General features: G+C 39.0%; 1 protein-coding gene and 1 pseudogene across 8 annotated transcripts in view; one reads left to right on the top strand and one right to left on the bottom strand.

Moving 5' to 3' along the window:
• The window catches only part of pias1b (protein inhibitor of activated STAT, 1b), a 152,735-nt gene that overhangs the window by 101,157 nt on the left and 32,875 nt on the right, over positions 1-18,703 (top strand). For all 8 annotated transcript variants that reach the window (XM_087981412.1, XM_087981414.1, XM_087981416.1 and 5 more), the window contains 5 exons: positions 5,608-5,692; positions 7,321-7,368; positions 10,589-10,679; positions 10,765-10,899; positions 15,920-16,025. In XM_087981412.1, coding sequence (XP_087837538.1) covers positions 5,608-5,692; positions 7,321-7,368; positions 10,589-10,679; positions 10,765-10,899; positions 15,920-16,025 — 465 coding nt within the window. The remainder of the gene's footprint in view (positions 1-5,607; positions 5,693-7,320; positions 7,369-10,588; positions 10,680-10,764; positions 10,900-15,919; positions 16,026-18,703) is intronic.
• On the bottom strand, positions 8,142-10,417 carry LOC148138625 (uncharacterized; annotated as a pseudogene).

Below are 18,703 nucleotides of genomic sequence, written 5' to 3' on the forward strand. Positions count from 1 at the left end.
AAACCAGCAATTCAGAAAAGATTTACCCTGTGCGGTAATCTGTTAAAATTTGAGAGGCCAAGACCTATCCCAAAGGTCACCATTTAAAGTAAAAATTAACAACTTTATTTCTTCAAATAGAACAGCACAATTAACTTACAACTCCTTCCTCCCACCTGTCTTTTACTTTCCCTTCTATAAAACTAGTCTGATAAAATACCCAATTAAGATTTACTGAAAATTCAAATTTCAAAGCCAGACAGCTGTCGAATCTTCTACTTGGATTGTCGTCTGGAGATTTTCTTCTTAGGACATCTCTTTCACAGGTCATTGATAGATAAGAGAGCTGTGTTTCGTGCAGTCTGTACATGCTAGTGCCTTGGCCGTTCTCCCTCAACTGTTCATTTTTCCCAGTCTTATACCCTCAAAGGATCGGATTGTGTCATTGGTTTTTAATATTGTCAATATGCTAAATTCAAACTTGGTTGGAATTTGGTATTTTTGGGGTATACTTTAAACTGATTGGCCTAATTCAAATTTGTTTCTGTCTCCAGGCAACCAGCTACTCTAGCTGCTGGATCAAAAGGTTACATTGTATCTTGTTGAGAACACATGGTGCTGTCAGGTAGTTCTGCTAGCTTTTAACTTTCTTAAAGGCACAGTACACTTCTACACCTTCATAACAATACAATGTATGAACTAGCATGCTAGGAATCAAAACCCACTATTCTCAGTCTTCATAAAAGTTAAAGATTTTCAAAAGCATACCAAACTTCCCCAGCTTACCTGTCTTGCAGACCTAGATTGACAAAGTTCGTACCAGGTTTCAGTATTAAACAAAACTATTATGTCATAGAGATCAACAGCACGGAAACAGACCCTTTGGTCCAATTCTTCCATGCCGACCAAATATCCCAGCCCAATCTAATCCCACCTGTCAGCAACTGGTCCATATCCCTCCAAACCCTTTCTATTCTCATACCCATTCAGATGCCTTTTAAATGTTGCAATTGTGCTAGCCTGCACCACTTCCTCTGTCTGCTCATTCCAGACACGTACCACCTTCTGCATGAAAAGGTTGCCCCTTAGGTGCCTTTTATATCTTTTCCCCCTCACCCTAAACTATATCCACTCGTTCTGGACTCTCCCACCCCAGGGAAAAGACCTCATCTATTTACCTTATCCATACCCCTCATGATTTTATAAATCTCTATAAGGTCACCCCTCAGCCTCCGATGCTCTAGGGAAAACAGCCCCACCCTATTCAGCCTCTCTGTATAGCTCAAATCCTCCAACCCTGGCAACATCCTTGTAAATCTTTTCTGAACCCTTTCAAGTTTCACAACACCTTCCCGATAGGAAGGAGACCAGAATTGCACACAATATTTCAGAAGTGGCCTAACAATGTTCTGTACAGCTGCAACATGACCTCCCAACTCCTGTACTCAATACTCTGACCAATAAAGGAAAGCATACCAAACGCTGCCTTCACCATCCTGTCTACCTGTGACTACTTTCAAGGAGCTGTGAACCTGCACTCCAAGGTCTCTTTGTTCAGCAACACTCCCTAGGACCCCACCTTTAAGTGTACAACTCCTGTTAAGGTTTGTTTTCCCAAAATTGCAACACCTCCCATTTATCTAAATTTAACTCCATCTGCCACTCCTCAGCCCCTTGGCTCATCTGATCAAGATCCTGTTGTATTCTGAGGTATTGTAAGTTAATAGATTCTAGCGACAGACTGGCAGTTATGAACTATTGACATTTAACTCTTCAAATTAAAACTAATTCCTCTAAACGCCCCCTTATAAGTAGTTCAATGATGCCTGTTCACAAAAGTTGCTGAAATGACTTGTATGATTCAGAATGCTGTTTCCCATAGAATTATAGAATTCCTACAGTGTGGAAGCAGTTCATTTGGCCCATCGAGTCCACATCGACCCTTCTAAAATCATCCCACCAATCCCTTGCATTTCCCGTGGCGAATCCACTTAGCCAGCAAATCCCCAGGCATTATTGGACAATTTAGCATGGCCAATCCACCTAATCTGTTGTGATCTTTCTGCTAACAAACAGAATGCTTTCCCATTGTGGAAACACAGAATTGTTAATTTTAGATTGGTTGCCTGTAAAGGAAGCATCCCAACAATTTTTGAAAAGCAAATAATACTCCATCAGCTTGCATTTTTTCAATGTCTGGTGTGACAACAATATGCCTGAAGAGGTGTATTTTATCCTTTCTATTTTGAAAGAGAGGTTTTGAACCATAGGTATATAGCTGTCTATTTGAAGCTTGTGAGGCCTTTGGTTTTTTTTGTGAAAGTTGGAACAGCAGAAGTAGTGTGAATAGGTGGAGTCAAGACTCCCACAGAACCAAAGTTTTAGTTTAGCTTTTAGCAGTTGGGTTTTGAAGTTTGCTGTGGAAGCTGTTGCATCTCTATCGGCTATGGCTAAAAGCTTGAGTTCTCTCTGCCAGAATTTTCTCTTTGTTCTTTCTTCCTGGATTGGAAAAACATTGAATGTGAGATGGTCTGTTTTACTGAATTCGCCTTTGCCAAGGGTGTATTGTTACTATATTGGAACAGTTGCTGTTTAGTAGTTAAATTTATTCTGTTAAGTTTTCTAATAGTGATAAAGTTATACGTATTCTTTTTTGTTTGTATTTTAACTAAAGGGTAAGAATAAATCTTGGTTTTGCTTAAAGCTGAGTAGTATGACCAATTGAATTACATTTGGAACACAATACCTTTACACTTTGGGGCCTGGTCTATCTCCATGCTATATTTGCAGAGAGTTTCGTCTGGTCCATAACAACTAGTATCGCCATGTAGCAGCTTCTCTGAAACTTCTGTGCAATTGATGCCATGCAATTGTTATGTACACTTAGCTACTGGCTGACAGGTTGAACTGTCCAAAATAATTACTTGTAGGATCCTTATAAGAACTCGGAAATTGCCTCAACCATGATAGGAAAAATATGTTGGCTGTTATGAGCCATTCGTCTCAAATATTTTAAAACCATTTACTTTTTTCTCCAGTTAATATCCATATCAGTCTTTTCAAATAGGTGAGTTTATAATCTCTTTCCTTATGGAAACCTTCTATTGCTATATTTCCTTGGCAAGAGACTAGAATAAAGTATAATGCAATGGAAATGATAAACAATATTAGGAATTGAAATCGGAGTTTACTTCGTTTTTTGCAATAAATGTCAGTATGTCACAGGATGTACTACATAGAGAAATTCAAAATGTTGGAAGTATGCAGTGAACATCTAAAGATAAAGTTAGCTAATATTTGAGAGCTTTAAAGAGTTACCAGAAAATTATTTTGTTTTTATTACGTAATAGATATATCAGTACATATGGTGAAAATTCATTTATTGTCTTGAATATTTGATGAAGTACACGGTTACAATTTAAGTCTTGAACACTAAAACTCAGTTCGCAACCCTGGTTGGGAAGTGCTAATAATTCTTACAAATCATAAAGCTCTGATAAACTCTGATTTTGACAATCCTTATATTTTTGAATTACAGTGCAGTTCAATATGCCTTTTGTGCTGCTGATTTTGGATATGCTATGATTCTCAATCTATAACTATTCCAGCCTCTGCCCTTTCCCCATGCTAATAAGTTCCAAATAGATATGCCGTTTAAATGATATTTCTTGCCCAATAGCCACTTGCAATAAATCACATATTCTAAAATTGTTCTGTATAATGAATATCTTTTAAGTTGTTCCTCCTTTCCTGCTTTTACTGGTTTACCTTTCACAGTTTGTTTTCAGAAACTTTCAGAATTGAGAGATCTCCCTTGGCTGGATATTCCTTCGTGCCTTCGCATGATATTCCTTGATTCTGACAATATTTGCTAGAAAGTGACATAACCTTTAACCTGCCAAACAAACTTATTGAGTTTGGAAAAATGAGTAAATGCCAACAGAATTTTTAAGTTTTACCTTGGGGACTAGAAGTTAAGTAGGTTATTGCACTAAATTATGATAAACTTTTAATAAGAGAATTTTTTTTTCTCCTACCTAAAGTAGTCTTGCCTGACTATATCTCTGCAGGTACAAGGGCGATTCTTTCATCAACTGCTAAATAATACCTTCAAAAAGTAATCAAAACCAAACATATTTGGATAACTGTTAAGTCAAAATGTTGTCTTTGAAATGCCACTGCACCTGTGAGCCAAATCTGCTTTGAACCGTGTGGCATTCGTATTAAATAAATTAGAACATATTTTCCTCTTAAATGAAGCTGCTTCTTGTCTTTGTGCCATGCAGGCAATGCAATTCTCATTGACCTTCATCTTTGACTTTCAAGTGGACATGAATCCTTGGCATTAGATCATCGCAACCACAATGATCTTGTTTAGGTCACATGGATGACAGAAATGGAATAACTCACTTCTTGATTTCAACACCAAATTTAAAAAAAACCTTGACACTCTAATCTGTGCCCTGTCCAATTTAGCGTGCAAATTTAACAAACCCAGCCCAGCGCATCCTGTGATGAGCATTAATGTCAGACTTAAAAATGTACCCTCTTTCTTTGCAAAAGCATTGCTTGCAGAGCAATAACTCAATTGAAGGAAACTGAAGAGGGTAACTAATTGATTAAGCTTGTACTGTTTATAAATACCCTCAAAGTAATGTCATATTTCAGCATTTAAATTGTCATACTATGTTAATTAATTATACAGGTTTTAATTTTGCATTGGGATTATTCAGTTTTTGATCCTGTTCTTGCATGTCTTGTGACCATCTGTGTGGGTCAACTGGCAAGTTGACATTTATGTGATGCCGTACCAGACTTTGTATTTGGAAAATGCTATGCTAAACATTTATTGGAATATGATCTGGTATTAATTGCTGTTTGCTATCAGAATTTCAATAACAAATGTGCTAAATTATTTTCCTTTTTAATCCTAAAATACCAAGCAAAAACTTTGAAATTTTGTCTACTAAAGTTGAATTATTGTCTGCAAGAGTCCTTGAATTGTGCAATAACAGGATAAAGCACAGGGTCTGCGATAGAGTCATAGTCATAGAGATGTACGCATGGAAACAGATCCTTCGGTCCAACCCGTCCATGCCGACCAGATATCCCAACCCAATCTCGTCCCACCTGCCAGCACCTGGCTCATATCCCTCCAAACCCTTCCTATTCATGTACCCATCCAAATGCCTCTTAAATGTTGCAATTGTATCAGCCTCCACCACTTCCTCTGGCAGCCACTTTGAATTTGGAGGCAAGTTGAGGAGATCATTGAGGAGAATACCAAACGAAGTGTGTTGTACAGAATTGGATTTCTCCAAAATGTTTTTGTCACCACTGTTTTAAATAAATATGATTACCACATTGGGGCTGAAGAGGGAAGCATGACGAAGATAATTCTTCAATACACGTGGACAGACATCTTCTCGAGAGCAAAGGTTTATGAACATGTGAATAATGACAATAAATTTACTTTGGATCTTTCTATTGGTTAGAAATAATTCCAATGAGATTAGATCAACTGACTGAAATGACTCATTTCACCATATCTTGTATTTGTTAAATTTGCAATTATAAATTGCATCCAGATTTGAAAAATGTAAATTTGGGATTTCTTTTTCTCTTAAGCTTCAGACAATGGTCAGCGGTTTCAGGAGACTTGTTTCGCATTTGCATTGACACCTCAGCAAGTTCAACAGATTAGCAACTCAATGTAAGTAATTTGCTGCCTTTCTGTTTTGGTTTTAGTTGGCCTGATTGGCTCAGCAAGGATGCTTTAGGTTTATCTATACACTTTAAAACTTAAAAGTCTTGTCTTTTTAATTTCTCCACTGAAGTATTCAAAATGCTGAGCGTTACTTGTCTTCTATGTTTGGTCTCTGTGCTTTATGAAAAAGAAGGAAAATATCACTATTACCCAATTTACTAATTTTCAGTAAGACTAAATTTTTAATTCAATTTAATTAAGTTTTGATTTAAATTGCTTCAACGTATTTTCATAAATAGACCTATTTGAAAATTAAAATTCAGTTTATGAAATCGTATAGCAAGATTCAATTTGCTGATAAATCAATTCCCCTCCACCCTCTCACCTTTGCTCTCGATGCACAAAGATTACTAAGAACAAAAGTAAGGCATCTGCTCTGCAATTTTAATAAAAGCAAAATTCTGAAGATTCTGGAAATAAATAAAAACAGAAAATTCTGGGAAGACTCAGCAGGTCTTGGCGGTATCTGTGGAGAGAGAAACAAAGCTAACATTTCGAGTCTGCAATTATGAAGAAATCGTGTCTTGTCTCAAAATGTTGGCTTTGTTTCTCTCTCCACCGATACTGCTAGATCTGCAGGGTTTCTTTAGCATTTTCTGCTGTGCTGTTTTGTTTGCCATGACATCTGTTCTGTCCCTTTTCTGTATGCCTTGATGCAAATACCCATCTTCTTTTAAATGTTTGTATTTATCTTTACATCCATCAACCTTGAGGGGAATCATTCCATATTTTGTGTAACCCATACCTTCTCTGGATTTGCTTTGAACCAGTTTAGCTTGAATTCTATTATTGTGTTTCCTTGTTTTGGAAAGAATGATTCACCAGTCGTCTTGTTATTTTATGCACTCGAGTCTGTCAAGCTCTTAATCTCCAGGCAATTTAACCACTGTTTTCCACACACCGCTCAGCCCTTTATCCAAGTATTAACCAAGTGAATCATCACCATACTTTCTCCAAGACCTTGCTACTTTATTGGAGGAGGATTAAACGCGATACGGCAAGTGAGGCTTACCCACATTGTATGAGCCGTAGCCTTTCCTGCTTTTATAGTCTCAATATATTTCAAACATTCTGCTCAGTTGAGCATGATGTGAAGACATAATTTATAAAACTAGTTCAGTGTTGCCCTGAATGCAGTAATGCCCTGAATCCTTTATCAATCCCAGATGTTTGCAACTCTGTAACAGTGGCAGCTGCCATTTATCACAAGTTTTGAGCATCAAAAAATAATTATTCATATCATTAATCGCCCTGTTCTGCTTATCATATACTTTAAGGTATCTAAGGAATGTTGGTGAATGAAGTTTTCTGATAGTTAAAAATAAATGCTGTTTTTCAATTTGTTAGTTGCAACTCAATAATAGAACTAGGAAAAATTTTTGGTAGCAACACCATCCTTTTATTAGTTTTATAAAAACTAGTTTGGTTTACAAAACTTCTCCTAGATCATCATGAATCAAATTGTATAAATTATCCTATTTCAGAATACGTATAGAAGATTTTGAATTGTACTGTGCAATTTCCTTCATGAATACTAGTGTTAAATGTGTGAAAAATGTTTCACTTTTATGTAGGGACATATCTGGGACCAAGTGTGACTTCACAGTTCAGGTTCAGTTAAGGTAAGTGCATGTTTGTGGTTTGTCTTTCACTTGCTGTTCTGTTTCCTTTTCTGTTCTCTCTCTTCTATGTCCCCTCCCCCACCTTCTCCTTCCCATTCCCTCCTCTCGCCGCCTTCTCTCTCTCTCTCTCTCTCTCTCCCCCCCACCCTCCCCCCACCAATCCGCATGTGAACTGGTTTTAATTTGGACAAGTACAAAGTATCACAGCAGTTTTAAGAAAAATAATTGTAAGGGCTCTGACTGAACATTTCAAGTTCTACTTTATTCTGAGCTCTTCACAGTGATTCAAGGCTAGACAGCACTTCAGGAGGTGCAGTTGGTGAGGAATTGGAGAATTCTATAAATTCTTCCTATAGCAACCTAGTCCTAGAATGTTGATTGCCTTATGTATCAAGTTTTAAAATACATTTGGTGATACAAATTTTTTTTTTGTTGACAATATGTGACACAATATTGTTTGGAAATTTGGATTCATATATGGAAGAACAACGTTTAGGTTTATGTATGACTTGTATTTCTATGTGTGTGTGTGCGTATTAAGAATAGGAAAACATGGTTTTGGTTTCAATTTTGAGTTCTGACAGTTGTACCAAATATCTGAAGTTCTGTACACATGTGTCTAAATGAATTCTTCAATATCCTTAAGGTCAGTAATTCATTGCACTCTTAACAGCAGAAGAAAGAGGAAAAAGATACTTTTGCATGGCAACAGGAATTGACTATCACAGAAAGACAGAACTGTCCAGAAGGTCAGGCATGTATGTATGCTTCTATCAGAGGGAAGCAGGAGAAAAGGCCTGAAACAGCAGCAGTGCAGTTTCACGGTCTGCAGAAAGTCTGGACCACAGGAAAATGTCCTGAATGACCTGAGAAAAATATCTAGGTACAGAAAACTGTTGGCAGTTGAGTATTTGGAGAACCATGTGTTTCCTCTGGAAGTGCTGAGAAGCCAGTAAGAAGAAAGCTTCAGAAACCAGTTAAAGCTACGCCAAGAACCAGAACTTTAAATTTGTTAAGGGGATCTGTAAGGATGTGGTCGAGGGTAAAATAGTTGAATCTATTTCGTAATGAGACTGCTCTTGTAAAGCGTAACATTATTAGTTTTTTATCTCTTTCTGTGTCATAAACTTTCACTTATTTTTGTCACAAATACATTGCCCTAATGCGATTATGGTAAATGAGTAGCAAAAGTAAAACTTGTGGTTTATCAAACAATGTTTCAACCTTGCATGTGACTTGTCCATTATTAGCAGTAACTGAAATCCTGGTTTATAATTCAGCATTGTAATTGTAAAGTTGTGTTGTTTATTTGTTACTCAGTGATTGATCCATTGCAAAAGCTAAATGTATTCAGAGATAATTGGACCAAGAAACTGTTTAGAATCACCTAAAGCTGGATGCAGTATATATTGAGATGCTGAATATCAAGACAGGAACTTCCTATTCAAGTAATCCATGCAATCCTAAGTATAATTAGACCGTGGATGTAAGTTTGCTCGCTGAACTGAAAGGTTCATTTCCAGATGTTTCGTTACGTTACTAGGTAAGATCTTCAGTGGACCTCATGCAAAGCAATGCTGAAAATTCCTGCTTTCTATTTATATGTTTGGATTTCTTTGGATTGGTGATGTCATTTCCTGTGGTGAAGTCACTTCCTGTTCCTTTTCTCAGGGGATGGTAGATGGGGTCTAACTCAATGTGTTTGTTGTTGGACTTCTGGTTGAAATGCCATGCTTCTAGGAATTCTCGTGCGTGTTTTTGTTTGGCTCGTCCTAGGATAGATGTATTGTCCTAGTCGAAGTGGTGGCCTTCTTCATCCGTATGAGAAGATACTTCTGAGAGAGGGTCATGTCTTTTTGTGGCTAGTTGATGTTCATGTATCCTGGTGGCTAGTTTTCTGCCTGTTTGTCCAATGTAGTGTTTGTTACAGTCCTTGCGCGGTATTTTGTATATGACGTTAGTTTTGCTCATTGTCTGTATAGGGTCTTTCAAGTTCATTAGCTGCTGTTTTAGTGTGTTGATGGGTTTGTGGGCTACCATGATGTCAAGGGGTCTGAGTAGTCTGGCAGTCATTTCTGAGATGTCTTTGATGTAGGGGAGAGTGGCTAGGGTTTCTGGATGTGTTTTGTCTGCTTGTTTGGGTTTGTTGCTGAGAAATCGGTGGACTGTGTTCATTGGGTACTCATTCTTTTTGAATACACTGTATAGGTGATTTTCCTGTGCTTTGCGTAGTTCCTCTGTGCTGCAGTGTGTGTTGGCTCATTGAAATAATGTCCTGATGCAGCTTCATTTGTGGGTGTTGGGATGATTGCTTATGTAGTTCAATATTTGGTCAGTATGTTTTGTTTTTCTGTAGACGCTGGTTTGATGTTTCCCATTGGCTGTTCGCTGTACTGTGACATCTAGGAATGGCAGTTTGTTGTTGTTTTCCTCCTCTTTAGTGAATTTTATGCCAGTAAGGGTATTTTAAATGGTCTTGAAGGTTTTCTCTAACTTGTTTCATTCAGTGATGACAAAGATGTCATCCACGTAGCGGACCCAAAGTTTGGGTTGGATGGTTGGCAGAGCTGTTTGCTCAAGTATCTGCATTACTGCCTCTGCTGAGAACCCTGATATTGGAGATCCCATGGGTGTTCCATTGGTTTGTCTGTAAGTTCTGTTGTTGAAGGTGAAGTGGGTGGTAAGGTGTAGGTCCACTAGCTTGATGATATTCTCCTTGTTGATGAAGTTAGTGGTGGTTGGTGTATGTGTCTTTGGGTCTTCTGATAGTGTAGTCAGTGTTTCCTTGGCCAGGCTAATGTTGATTGAAGTAAACAGGGCTGTTACACCAAAGGAGACCATTATTTCATCCTCTTCTATCTTACTGTCTGTGATGGTCTTCAGGAATTCTTGGGTGGAGTGGATGGAGTGGCGTGAGCCTTCTACAAAGTGTTTTAGTCTTTGGTGTAGCTCCTCGGCCAATCTGTAAGTTGGTGTTCCAGGTAGCGAGACTATGGGTCTGAGGGGGGCTCCTGGTTTGTGAATTTTGCGTACTGAAGATGTTGCCTAGTAAGGTAACAAAACGTCTAGAAACGAACCTTTCAGCTCAGCGAGCAAACCTACATCCAAAACCTCAGCCAGAGCTACAAATCTTCTCAAAACTCACTATAATTAGACCGTATTAATCGTAGATCTGATTAATGCAGATAATTTTAAGTTTGTAATTGATTTTTTTTTCAAGGTTTTGTTTATCAGAAACGAGCTGTCCACAAGAAGATCATTTTCCACCAAATCTCTGCGTGAAAGTAAATGGGAAAACCTGTAACTTGCCAGTAAGTATAAAGTAATTGGTCTGCGAGATTTTATTTGACTCAGTCTTCTTGGAACTTTTTAAGTAACTTTTAAATTTTATTCTAGGGTTACCTACCACCAACCAAAAATGGTGTTGAACCAAAGCGACCTAGCCGGCCAATCAATATTACCTCACTAGTCAGATTGTCCACGACAGTGCCGAACACTATTGTGGTTTCGTGGTCAGCAGAAATCGGAAGAGTAAGCTTTTCTTCATCTTTTCAAAGTAATTAATTGTAACAGCACAACACATTATGGCTGGGTTTTTTAAAAATCATTCTGTATAGGGTTTCAGGAGCTCGGAAACCCCCACCTTACCTCAGTCCCAACCCTCGGATTCAGCACTGCCCTCTTCTTCCCGACCTCTCCGACCTATCACCCTCACCCTCACCCTGACCTCCTTCCACCTATCGTATTCCCAGCGTCCCTCCCCCAAATTCCCTCCCCCCTACCTTTTATCTCAGCCCGCTTGTCACACTAGCCTCATTCCTGAAGAAGGGCTTATGCCCGAAACGTCGATTCTCTTGCTCCTCGGATGCTGCCTGGCCTGCTGAGTTTTTCCAGCACCATATTTTTCATCAGATGAAATTGAGGTCAGGGTGTTCGTGAAGTTGATGAATTGTTCAACCTCCTCGGATGGTATAGATTCGGTAATGATGTAGCGGAGGAAAAGGTGGGGAGTGGTGCTGGTGTAGAGACTGTTCCACGTACCCAACAAAGAGGCAGACATAGCTGGGGCCCATGCAGGTGCCCATGGCTACCGCAATGGTCTGGAGAAATTAGGAGGATTTGAATGAGAAATTGTTGAGGATGAGGACCAGTTCAGCCAATCAAATGATTGTGTCACTGGAAGGGTACTGGTTAGGTCAGCGGGAGAGGAAGAAACTGAGGGCTTGGAGGCCTTTGCCATGGTGGATAGATGGGTGCAGGGCTTGGAGGTCCATGGTGAAGGTGAGGCGTTGGAGTCCGGGGAAGCGAAAGTCACAGAGGAAGTGGAGGGCTTTGGTGTCGTCCTGAATGTATGTGCGGCGATCCACCAAAGGGGACAGGACGGTGTCAAGGTATGCAGAGATAAGTTTGGTGGACAAGAGCAAGCTGAGACGATTGGTCGACCCAGGCAGTCAGGTTTGTGAATTTTGGGTAGAAGGTAGAACCGGGCAGTGCAGGGTTCCCAGACGATGAGAGAGAGAGAAATGGAAGGGGGGTGGAGCTTGAGGGAGGTAGCAGGGAATGCGATAGGTAGATGAAGGGCAGGGGAGTGATGGTGATAGGTCAGAGAGGAGAGTGGAGTGGATATGTGGGAATGGAGGTGACCCCTTGGGGCCCCGCACACGCATGCACACCCCCCCGATCCCTGATGAAGAGCACATGCTCAAAACATCGACTGTCCTGCTCCTCGGATGCTGCCTCACCTGCAGTGCTTTTCCAGCACCACATATTTTGACTGATCTCCAGCATCTGCAGTCCTCACTTTCTCCTAGAGTGAATTGTTGCTTGTTTCTCATTGTTGTGGCAGCAATTTTAGAGGTTAGTGAAAGGTATTTCAAAAGAAATGTTCATTGTTTTGTGTTTGACTTTTGTTCTTAATTGTACCAGCAGTGGTGGATACTGTTTCAATACTTTTGTCTAGATTTCAGGGCACCAAGTATCCCCCATGAAAAGAACTGTGATGACGTAACCCAAACTGCAGCAAAAACATATGAGCTAACACCAGCAATAAGCAAAAGCATAAGGGGAGGCAGCTGCACGTTGTAGCTCCTTATTAGCTCCTCTTATAATAATACAGCACAGAATGGGTGTAATCCATGCAAAAATGTAGGGTTCAATTACAAGTATGTGCCAAAAATGCTGTTTTCAGCTAGAATAGCAGCAGTTGCCCTGGGGCCAGGGAAGGAAATATTCTATTTTGGTTACCATTCCTTGCTCCTATATGGGTGAGGGGGCATGTGAATCAGAATTGTTTGCCAACACGCAGCAGCTAGGCAGTCACATGCTTAATTGAGGCACCACAAAAAGGCATGCTTCTTAAAAACCTGTGTCATAGGAGGGAGAGGAAGGTATCTTGAGTAAAGAGGTAATTATTAACTTGCTGAAATCAATATGCATAAGCATCTGCAAAAATGTGTGTAAAGTGACAGTTACATGAAAGCCTAAAGATGAAGCTTTAAATTTTTTGTAATCTGTATCTTCAACCTGTTCTTAATTTGTGACTTTTGGAAGGGCGAAATGGAGATCAAGTATGGTCCTAAGTAAGGACTAGCTAGATTTAGCTGCTGTACGCTGTCCTCTGACAGCCATGTATCAAATGACTGCAACCCCGCAAGATGGTATCCCACATTTTATTATAATTGGAGGAAATTATGTAGCGTGAAGAGAGTACAGATGTGGATGAATTGAGAAAAGAAATTGCCATGTGAATAATGCTTTTCTTCATAAAGGTAAGCAGATAGAATGCTGGAGGGACTCAGCAGTTCTGGCAGCATCTGTGAAGGAAGAGAGCAAGAGAGACGAGAGTTAATGTTTCGAGTCTGATATAACTGTTCTTTACAACTGAAGGATGTTGGGAAATGAATACATATCCCTTGGGTCGATTCATTTCTTGAACTATTTTGCTTGTTTTGGTGAAGCCAATCCTGAAATCTAGTTTATTGATCTTTCTATAAGGGAGAGTTATGTTGGAAACCCCTTTTACCTTGAAATGGAAACTATTTCTTGCATTTCAGTTTCAAACTGAACTTGGTTGGGGAGAACTTCAATGATAATGGGCAGGACACTACTTGGCACTAAAACCCATTGCTGCTATGTTTCATCTTTTGGTCACTGTGTAAGAATACAAGTCTGATCTAAGATTGCAACTTGGCACCGTCTGTTATTCACAAATAATAATGTTGTTGACAGATTTGGTAGTAAAAGTTTATGCCATTTCCACTTTGAAATTGTGACATGGAATGTGGAACACTTCTGATTACTAATTTAACTTGTATGATAATTTAGTGCAGCAAAGTGGAGTCAAGAAAGATCAAAAGTTATCTTTGACCATCTCTGCTGTATGTTTGAGTAGATATTTTACTGCAGCTGTTAGTACTGATGGGTTAGACTGCAGCGTTTTGCTGGTTGTCATATAAACATTCCAAAGATGTGCAGGTCAGGTGAATTGGCCATGCTGAATTGCCCATGGTGTTAGGTGCATTAGTCAGAGGGAAATAGGTCTGGATGGGTTACTCTTTGGAGGGTCAGTGTGGACTTGTTGGGCTGAAGGGCCTGTTTCCACATTGTAGGGAATCTAATCGTTGTCCTTAGAAAGAGGTGATGTAATTTGAGATTTTAGAATTTGGCTTCTGCTTTTTGTTTTGGGATTAAAACAAAATAATTCCCAGATTAATAGATTTAAGTAATGGGTCAATAAACAACACTTCAATTGCTTCATATCTCACTTTTGCATGTTTAGGATTTTTGGAAAAGTAGCATCTCTTTTACTAAATGTGGCTAGAACATTATTTTGTTAACCACTTCAACCAATAGACCTATGTTTTGTATAAGACCCCAAGGTGAGATATGTGTTCAAGAAAGAAGTATATTTCTGTTCAAATTGGTTCCTATAATTTGGTGTAAATACTTAAGGTATCATACAGATTGCAAACCCATAGATAATTAATTACCTGGGCCAAGGTCTGGATATCCTCTTTGTCACATCTGCTGTTCCTGCATCTAACTACAATAGAACACAAAAGACTCTTGTGGTGTGTGTTGAGACTCCAGCCCTGGGTCAGAAGATCTGTGTTCAAATCTCATGCCCCAAAGATGTGTCATAATATGTCCAGTTTATAAGATATCAGAACAGAATTAGGCCATTTGGCCCATTGAGTCTGCTCTGCCATTTGATCATGGCTGATATGCTCCTCACCCCCATTTTCTTACCTTCTCCCCATAACCCTTCAACCCGTTACCAATTAAAAATCTACCTAGCTACTCCTTAAATTTACTCACTGTCGGAGCATCCACCGCTAGGTTGATTAAAAATATTTAGCCTATTTAGAAATGAGTGGCATCTGGTCAGACTCAGCAGAGTGGCTATAGAACTTAGTGGACTCAGTTCAAAAGAGTTTAAAGGCTGTTGTGGCACCATTGCAAAACATATTACTTTAAAAATAATGCACTGTCGGAAATACTCAGCAAGTCAGGCAACATCGATGGAGAGAGGAACATTTAACATTTGTTGTTTCATTAAAAACTGCTTTTGCTTGAATTTCATCTGCAGTATTTAGCTTTTGTATTTTTCTTTGGATAGTTCAAAAGTTTTTCTGATGAGCATTTATGAATATTTGAAAGGGGTTCCCCACACAGGAAGTTTTGGAAGGTGTCATATTTGATATCACGGGTGTGCATGTGTGTGTACCACATGGACTGCAGCCATTCAAGAAGCCTGCTTACCACCACCACCTCAAGGGCAATTAGAATGTGCAACAACTGCTGGTCTAGCCACATCCTGTGAAATAACTGCTGCAGGTCAACAAGGTTCAACAAATATAAATCAGTAATGGACTGCATATTAATTTGAAATGGCCATGGATTTTCTATTCATTAAGTTTCATAAGTTTTAGTACAAAAGGAGGATCTAAAAATAATTATTCAATGTAGGAAACTCCTTCACAATGCGCTCTCTGAGATTTTATTTCCAGCTTGCGCTCTCTTGAGGATCCTGACTGAATTTGGATTCCATGGGTTAGGATTTGCCAGGGCAGCTATGTCACATGTAGTTGACCATTTTTCTTGTCTGCATCTAACCAGTGCAGATAAACAACTTGAACGGGCAGGTCACTACAATCAATCTCAACCCTCTTCACACTTGCTGTCTGGCAGGAACTGCTAGGTAACAACTTGGCTGAGTTTGCTTCCACCAACAAATGAGGAGCACCACATTGGTACATATAGTGTCTCACTTGCCAGCTAAGAAGAAGTAAGAGTGAAAATTGCAAACTCCTTTCTGTGATGTGGGAAAATGACATTTCCATCATTGGATATACATAATTTAACACATTGGGCGTATTTGCTCTAGAAAGCTGCCTGAAAGATGCATACAATTTTAAAAAAACTAGATGCAGCCCTCAATATGATAATTTAAATTTGACAAGAAGTATATAGTTTAACTGCAGTGTTTGGAGATGTGGTTGAATGTTGATACAGTTAACATCATGATCGACCACTGCATTTTTTTTTCCAGAGTTATTCCATGGCAGTTTATCTTGTAAAACAGCTGTCATCTGCAATGTTACTTCAAAGATTGCGGGCTAAAGGAATAAGGAACCCGGACCATTCCAGAGCGTTAAGTAAGTACAAGTACAAAGTGGGTACTTTGAGTAGGCAAGTTTTTCAATTCATTTGAATGATTAAAAATCCATGACAAAATTCCAACCATTGTTTCCTTTCTGTTCATTATCAGTTGCAACCATTTCATCAAAGAATTTATTCTGAGTCTAGCTAAAAGTTCTGAATTGTAAGAGGATGGGCAGAAGAGAGTATAGCTTTGTGGGTGATTATCTTTCTCATGTGTCACTAAGTTTGCATTGTGAGGTTAGATAGTGAGACCATTTTGACAGTAAGAGTTGGCTGCTATAGCTAAGTTTGATTCAGTTAATATCAGTTTATCTGCACACTCTCTTTCCAATACAGTTGATTGGCAAATGATTGCTGCAGGAACCCAAGGTGGATTTTTCTTCTTTTTCTAAACTGCACTACTGAGACTAGTTATGAAAGCTCTATATTCATTTTAGCAGAATTTGGTAGCTGCCTATTTTGGCACTGATCAATGATCCAAACTGCCTTTCAGCCATTGGCTATACTGCACTTTACCATCGCTTTTACAATATATCACTGAGTGAGATGTTTGGAGAGTATCCTCATAGAAACCACAGTTTACATTTTGTAATGGTAAATTGCTTTAATTAGCATAATTTCCAGGATTGTCAAACATGCAAGTATGAGATGATCATCAACCTTTGGGAGATTCAGTACTGCTTTTTAAATTCAATTTTTAGTTTGTCATTTTCTTGCAAGTTTTTTTGTGTGTTTATTCCTCATGTGGCATGCTTCCATGGGTGCCAGGTTTTGTGCAGTACCTGCCCAAGTGGCTGTTTATTTGTGTAGCACTTAACTTGTGACAGCAACTCTGTCCTCACCCGATGTTAAGAATTGCATTTGCTGAATGACGATGATCAGAGGTTGCCTGATTCCTCCCCCAATCCACCCCCCCCCCCCCCCAGCTAAAAGGAGATGTAGATTTCTAATTATAATAAAGTTCAGAATCTAAGACCATTTTGCCTTTACTCTACCTTAACTTAGAAGATTTACCTGGGTATTTTTACCTCTTTCTTGGTCTATGCCATGCTAAAGCATGGAAATCATTGCTTGTGTTTCTAGAATCAGACCAAATTGAAAATGTTGAAACATTTCAATTGACACACAGCTTTGTTTTCTGAAGTGTTTCTGCATTAGCATATACCAGAATGGTATGTGCAATTCAGTGTTTAACTGCCCTTCTGACTGTACAGTGATGTCATGGTACAATCTATCTGAAGTTATTTGAGAACTGGCCAAAGTAATCACTTTGTTTACAGTGCATTTCTGTTTACAGTGCATTTCAGCTATAATTGTAAGTAAAATTCAGAGCATCATCATAGTGGGAGTGTGTTGGTGGGACAGAATAAGCATCTAATCATTGTTCAGCTGTTCAATTTAGAAATCACTCCTGCCCAAAAGCTGTGAAGGTTCCAGCACATAACAGATCAGAAAGAAAATCTCCAATTAATATAGCCAAGGTTTAGCAACTTAGATGCAAGTTCCATATCCTCATGATCACGAAACAGAATCTACACCAGTGTTATCTTTTGATTTAGATAGATCCTGAACCAAGTTAAACAGACTTTCCAGCATCGCAGTTAAGTTTACTTCAAATGTTTTTCTACCTGACCCTTTTTATGCACGAATGGATTCACTAATATGATTGCAATCGTTTTAGTATTTTGTGCTTATAACAAACTCTTCAGAGCTTCTCAACTTGACTGGATGCAATCTTTAAGAAAAAGGACAAAGATCTTTACTGCTGTCTCTTTCACATATTTGACTTCTACAACACCACCTTCCAAAGCATGGTTTTGACTATTCTAGATCCAAAATGTGGTAGAATGCTTGACACCACCCTGTGTCTCTTGTAGTTAGGCTTGTCAGAAGTAGCAATTTCTGAAATCAATGAATGAGGTCCGTTCTTTACTTTTGTCATAAAAGCATAGCATTTGGGGATAAATGGATCAAAGGATGTGAGGGAAAAGCAGAAATGGGCTATTGAGTTGAATGATCAGCCATGATCATAATGAATGGAAGGCAAGCTCAAATGGCTCATTGGCCTATGCCTCCTGTTTTCTGTTATGTGTTTCTCAGGTCTGTTGTTTCTTTTCTGGCCAATTTGAATGCCTCTTCCTTGGATCGAATGAAATCTTTAATTTCCCTTATTTGACACAGTTTGGTCACCTTTCCTGTTTTACTTTTTGCGCCAGACAGGAATGAACAATTGTTGCAGCTCAATCGTGTGCTTTTTGAGTGTTTGCCATTGTCTTTCCACTGTCATCCTTTAAGAAATGTTCCCATCTCACACCTCATACCAGTGTAGTTACCTGTATTTAAATTTAGGACTCCAGTCACAGAATGAGCATTATTTTCCAACAGTTCTATCGTATTATGGTCACTAATCTCCATGGCTCCTTGCATAACTAGATTGCCAGTTATTCCTTTCTCGTTACACAATACCCAGTTGAGGATGGCCTGTTTTCTTGTTGGTTCCTCAACATATTGGTTCAGAGAACTATCTTGTATACACTCCAGGTATTACTCTTCTATAGTATTGTTGCTAATTTGAATTGCCCAATCTATATGCAGAATAATTACATGTTCTTTATTGCATGTATCTCTAATTTCCTGTTCAACACAATTCCCAGCATCACCCCTACTGTTC

Source organism: Chiloscyllium plagiosum, unplaced genomic scaffold (genome assembly GCF_037043375.1).
Source record: "Chiloscyllium plagiosum isolate Xiang-an unplaced genomic scaffold, Cpla_swu_hap1 HiC_scaffold_39, whole genome shotgun sequence".
In the NCBI taxonomy this organism is placed as follows: domain Eukaryota; kingdom Metazoa; phylum Chordata; class Chondrichthyes; order Orectolobiformes; family Hemiscylliidae; genus Chiloscyllium; species Chiloscyllium plagiosum.